This window comes from Chaetura pelagica, unplaced genomic scaffold (genome assembly GCF_000747805.2).
Source record: "Chaetura pelagica isolate M959 unplaced genomic scaffold, ChaPel_1.0 scaffold156, whole genome shotgun sequence".
In the NCBI taxonomy this organism is placed as follows: Eukaryota; Metazoa; Chordata; class Aves; order Apodiformes; family Apodidae; genus Chaetura; species Chaetura pelagica.
This window is the reverse complement of record NW_009953694.1, coordinates 103998-109834: the sequence shown is the minus strand read 5'-3', so window position 1 is coordinate 109834 and position 5837 is coordinate 103998. Positions and strand designations below refer to the sequence as shown.

Here is a 5837-nt window from a genome sequence, read left to right as displayed (position 1 = left end):
GAATTAGACACGCTCTTTCTCAGGTCTTTATCTTCCTAGCCTCCTCAGTGACCTTTTTGCTTCTGACACAAATATCTTGATGTTATCTCTGCCTGTCTGGGAGAGTCTGCAAAGCAGTGACTGAGCTTTCTTATGCATTGGCAAATACTGTTTTCCGTGGCCAAAATTTTCCTCTTCCTTAAGCCTTGTTATAAAATGCAAGTGATACCTCTGCTGATGGCATCCACCATATTTCCCCTCTGCTGTGAAGCTAATCCATGTGATAGCTTCTTCCTTTGGAGTGATGCCAGTAGGGGATTACTCAGTTTTACTGCCTTTCTAAACTGCTTCTGTGCTGAAATGCTGTCCTGGATTATTTCTGTGTAATCTCTGTGATCAGCACAGTTACAGGCAGTGGAGTGGAAGAAGTAGCGAGAGGAGAAAGGCAAAGTGCATTGTGATAGGCCATTCTGTGCTTGGTCTCTGCTCAAGATTAGGATATATGCTGAAGGCTGAAATACTAGTTTTTATACTCTGGGCCAGTAAGTAAATGGCCATTAACCTCTGTATAAGACTTGTGTTTTCTTAATAGGGATTCAAGACCAGTTATGTGCTACTTAGTCTGGCCTTGTGAATCACTAGTGATCTGTGTATCTCAGTCTTGTAATTTTTTTTTATCCCCTCATAGTCCAGCTGCATGATGTCAGTATCCTAAATTTAAAACCTTAGTGTATAGAAAGAGAACTGCTGCTGTGTGTGTCCAGGAGGCCTCAGGGCAACACTTCAGCATGTGTATGGTATCTGCTCCATCTCCTTCCGTGAACATAGTCCTAAACACAAGCAACACTAGCCACAGTAAGAACTGCAGGTCTGTGAACCCTGCTGCTGCCACAGGGTATCTGGGTTGGAGAGTTTAATTTCTACCTAATATCTTTCATAGAATCATAGAATCATAGAATCCTAGGGGTTGGAAGGGACCTCGAAAGATCATCTAGTCCAACCCCCCTGCTAGGGCAGGGTCACCTAGAGTACATCACACAGGAACGCATCCAGGTGGGTTTTGAATGTCTCCAGTGAAGGAGACTCAGGAGAGAGGACCTTGTCTTAATAGCAACATGATAATTTTCCACTTTGTTGTCCTAGTTATTAATAAGAGAAATGCATGTATTGATGAATGTGGTGGGAGATGTCAATTCAGGACTGTAGACAGACTTTTTGAATATTTGGTAGAATGGCAGTTGTAGCTGTCTGCCTCCTGGCGTCTTAGTTGTGCTCAGCTCTCAAGTGATTTATGCTGTGTTCTTATTGTGCTGTAGATTAAAGACTCACCTATGTCTAGTGGATTTTGCAGCAGTAGTCACCAGCAAGTCACCTCTTCTCCTCTTGTGATTTTTTTTTGGCAACAATCTCGCTGCTTTTGGATCTCTCAGGTTCCTCAGACATAGTGTTCTAGATAAGACGGATGTCATCTGGCATTTGCATGATGAAAGTTATTGTGGAGGTTTAATTTATTAGTATTTCTCAAATGCTTATGAGAGCTTGAACTTGTTCTAAAATAAAAGTATTATTCTGCTCTACTGAGAAGAATATTCTTAATTTGACTTACAGCTAACAGCTCCCACATATGTCCTTACAAATGCATCTAGAATTGTGAGCAGCCGGAAAGCATTTGTTTATCACAGAATGTCCTTGGCAGTCAGTGCTGTGTGCTGGAGACTTATGTACAATGTTACTTCTGTTTGGCAGTCACTTCACATTAAAATCTATCTTTTTTTTTTTTTTTTTTTTCTCCCTTTAAATTATATCTTCTCTAGCAGCCAAGCCAAGATACCCACTCCCAAAAGCAGATCTTCTCAAGCAGCCTCGGAAGCAAAATCTGAAAGCAAGCCACTAAGCACATTTGATGACCCACTGAATGCCTTTGGAGGCCAGTAGCCAAGGGGGGTTTGCTGCAGAGAGGAGGCCTTCCTTATGCTCTATCCAGTACTAATACCCTGGATTCTCTAATCCAGTAGAACTGAAGTCAAATGGCTGTGGATATTTAAATGAGATTACCCATTGAAAATGGTTAGTATTCTCTTCTGCTGGTTCTAATTGTGCTAAATTATATATATATATATTTTAAAAAAAGACAGTAACCACCTGCTATCTTGTTTCCATGGTGCCCAGATGAGTATAGCCTGTGCAATACCTGCAATGAAGTAATCTATTACAAAATATAGTTTGTTTTATTGAAGAGATCTATAGAGAAAATAATTGAGAAATAATAAATGGAGTATGTTAAACCAGATCTGCCTGTATGTCTTACTTTCCTCTTTACTGCTTGCTAAGGAAGTCAGCATCACGACTTGAAAACAACCAAAAACACTACCATGCCTGATCTGGGTCAGCTGCCAATATATCAAGTTAACATTAGGGTAAGGCTATGTTCTGTTATTGGGTACAGCTTCATTATGTAATCAAGCAGGTAACAAATCTTAGTGCAGGACTTGACACCAGGTAGAGATATTTCATATTGGCAGATGATGTGGTCTATAAAAACAACAATGGTTATTATAATTTCTCTGCCAGAAAGTGTTACAGTTTAGCAGAAATAAAACTTAACATTGTCTTCTGTTCAAGTTGTAAGCCACTAAATGAGATTCTTTTTTTACCTGCCTGGATTTGCCAGTTTTGCAAATTATCCTTTCTAAGAAGTCTGTATGAACTGAACATGCTTGGTCACTCGTAGGTTAAGGAGTCCATGTGCATACCTTAGTTCAGAAACTCCCCTGTGCCTAAAGTCTTACTTGTCTGCTTTCCTTTCTCATCTGTAACCACTGTAGGCTGTTTACAGGAGGTTGCTGTTATGTGGAATCCCTTTAACTGTCTGATGTGTTTGGCTAAACCTTCTTGCTTCCCATATTTTCTAAATTGCTCTTCTGCATCTGATGGTCAGTGATACTTGACCAATTTTAGACACTTGCCCTCCTGCATGCATGCAAGCACAGCAAATGCATAAATGCAGGAAGATCAAATATTTATCTGATTTCACCAGTGACTGCCTGCAATTCTGACTTTAAAACTAGATGCACTGTTTTTATGATAACTACTTTACCTTCTACTCTTAAGACTGTTAAGTGAATTTAAACCATGTGCTCAGAGGACTTCTTGAAGGCAATTTCCTCTTTCACTGAAGCCCTTGTTCTGAGACATCTGCTTCAGTCTCGTTCCTCAACTTGGATTTACTTTAACAGACACAGTAAATACTACAGCTAAAGCATCTAGCACTAATGAGGGTAAAGCAGAAGGAAAGGTTGGAAGGGATAAAGGAGAAACATTATGTATTGAGTCGCGCCATAGGTGGGCCTGGCAATGATTAATGTTAAGTGGGGGGTAAGTTGGGAGTAGCAGCTTGGGAAAGAATGTGGGAGCTATTTGCGAATGGGTGTCTACAGTGAGAGCACTTGCACTTTATTTATAGGCATTACATCTGCTGCATATGCCTCATACGCAATTTGCACTGCTTCTTTACTCTTCTGTGTTTAGAAGGGCTTCAAAGACATACTGGGGAAAAGAGGAATAAGATTGTGAATTCTACTATTTCTTTTCTGCATCTCCTTTCTTCTTGGCCCTTCACATTAATAACTTGTATTAGCATTGCAAAGAGTACTGTTCAAGCCAAGAATCCTGGGGGCCAAAAGAAGGAAAAAAAAAAAAAAAGGTCCTGCCTTAAAGTGTTTGTTAAACCTTTATGTGAGAGCTCAGTCAAGAAAAGCTCTTGACAGACACTTGCACAGTAAAGTAGATCATAACCTTTTCTTCCCCCATCTTTCTAAAGTGGCACAGGATGCATGATCATCAACTCCCTGTAATAGACTGCAAATCCTGGTCAAGGCAATTCACTTTTGGGAGGACTTTTGGCCTGCTGTGTCTTTTGCAAATTTGATCAACCATGGCTGCTTTTCTGGGAAGGGCAGGAATGGAGACTTGCTCGGTGTTCTCTGTGCAAGGGCTCCTATACCAGCTACATACACAGGAAAAACCCCACAGTATTTGTTCTGAGAGTGTAACTGGACCTGAAACCTAACAGCTAGAGGCAAGGTAGGTCTTGCATAATTTAAAACCTAAATGGAAAGTAAAGTGGTTAATGTAATTAGCACCTCCTAATAAGCTAAGCTTGTTTCCTCTAGTATTATGCCAGAAGGCAGTGATCATCTGTGAGAACTGCTCCTGGAGCCTGGTCTGGCCATCTTATGTTGAAGCCTGAGCAGAGTGGAGCTCTGCTCCGGACTTGGAGTGAAGGTGTCCAAGAGCAGTGCTTGTCTCCCTGCCCTGTGTCCGGGGTGGGGCCCCTGCGGGCTGGGTCACCCCTCCTGCTCTCCCTGGGCCCAGCACTGCACTGGGATGAGCTGGCAAACCCCGGGCCCCGCTAGCCTTGGGTTTGAGGTATAAGTGATGTTTTTGCAAGTGTTCCCTGAGGAAGACGTGTCAGTCTGACCTAGGTACAGGGAAGGTCATGGAGCAGATCATCTTGAGTGTCATTAGAAGCCATATAGAGGACAAGCAGTGGATCAGGCCCAGTCAGCGTGCGTTTATGAAAGGCAGGTCCTGCCTGATGAACCTGATTTCCTTCTATGACATGATGACCCGATTATTGGATGGGGGAAAGGCTGTGGATATTGCCGATCTAGACATCCAAAAAGCATTTGACACGGTTCCCATAGAACTCTCATAAAAAAACTGTCTGCTCATGGCCTGGATGGGCACACAGTCTGTTGGATCAAACACTGGCTGGATGGTCAGGCCCAAAGAGTGGGGGTCAATGGAGTCAAATCCAGCTGGGGCCAGTCACGAGTGGTGTTCCTCAGGGCTTAGTGTTGGGACCATTTCTGTTTAACTCCTTTTTTGATGCTGATAAGGACACAGAGTGTATCATCAGTAAATTTGCAGATGACACCAAACTAGGCAGGAGTGTTGATCTGCATGCTCCACAGAGGAACTTGGATAGATTGGATTGTTGGGCTCATGTTAATGGTCTGGGCTTCAACAAGGCCAAGTGTCAGGTCCTGCACTTGGGCCACAACAACCCCAGGCAATGCTCCAGGCTTGGGGAAGTGTGGCTGGAAAGTGTCTGGCAGAAAAGGACCTGGGGGTTCTAATTGACAAGCGGCTGAATATGAGCCAGCAGTGTGCCCAGGTGGCCAAGAAGCCAATGGCATCCTGGCTTGTATTAGAAATAGTGTGACCAGCAGCAGCAGAGAGGTGATTGTCCCCCTGTACTCAGCACTGGTGAGGCCACACCTGGAGTTGTGTCCAGTTCTGGGCTGCTTAATTCAAGAGAGAGGTGCTGGAGCGAGTACAGAGGAGGGCAACGAAGCTGGTGAAGGGCCTAGAGAATAAGTCTTATGAGGAATGCTTGAAGGAGCTGGGAATGTTTTGTTTGAGAAAGAGGAGGCTGAGAGGAGACCGTATTGCTTTCTACAACTACCTGAAAGGTCATTGTGGAGAGGTTGGTGCTGGTCTGTTCTCACAGGTAATTAGCAACAGAACAAGAGGGAAGGGCTTCAAGCTGCAACAGGGGAGGTTTAGACTGGACATTGGGGAAAAAAATTGTCACAGAGCGGTTAGACACTGAAACAGGCAGCCCAGGGAGGTGGTTGAGCCACCATCCGTGGAGGTGTCGAAGGGTCATTTGGATGTGGTGTTGGTGGATGTGGTTTAGGGGAGAACGTTGTAGAGTAGGGATGATGGTTGGATTCGGGGATCTTTTTCAACCTGAATGGTCCTGTGATGCTGTGAAAGCCCAAGAGCGCCCGTGCAGCGCCAGGGCAGGGGGAGCCGCTCGGGCTCGGGCTGAGCGGCCGCGGGGCCGCCCC

General features: G+C 44.0%; 1 protein-coding gene across 1 annotated transcript in view; it reads left to right on the top strand.

Annotated features, from left to right (window-relative positions):
• FAM21C (family with sequence similarity 21, member C) overlaps window positions 1-1914 on the top strand; it is a 34525-nt gene extending 32611 nt beyond the window's left edge. The window contains exon 29 of the mRNA XM_010000332.1: window positions 1778-1914. Within this exon, the coding sequence (XP_009998634.1) occupies window positions 1778-1914 (137 nt within the window). The remainder of the gene's footprint in view (window positions 1-1777) is intronic.
• Window positions 1915-5837: the final 3923 nt, after the last annotated feature.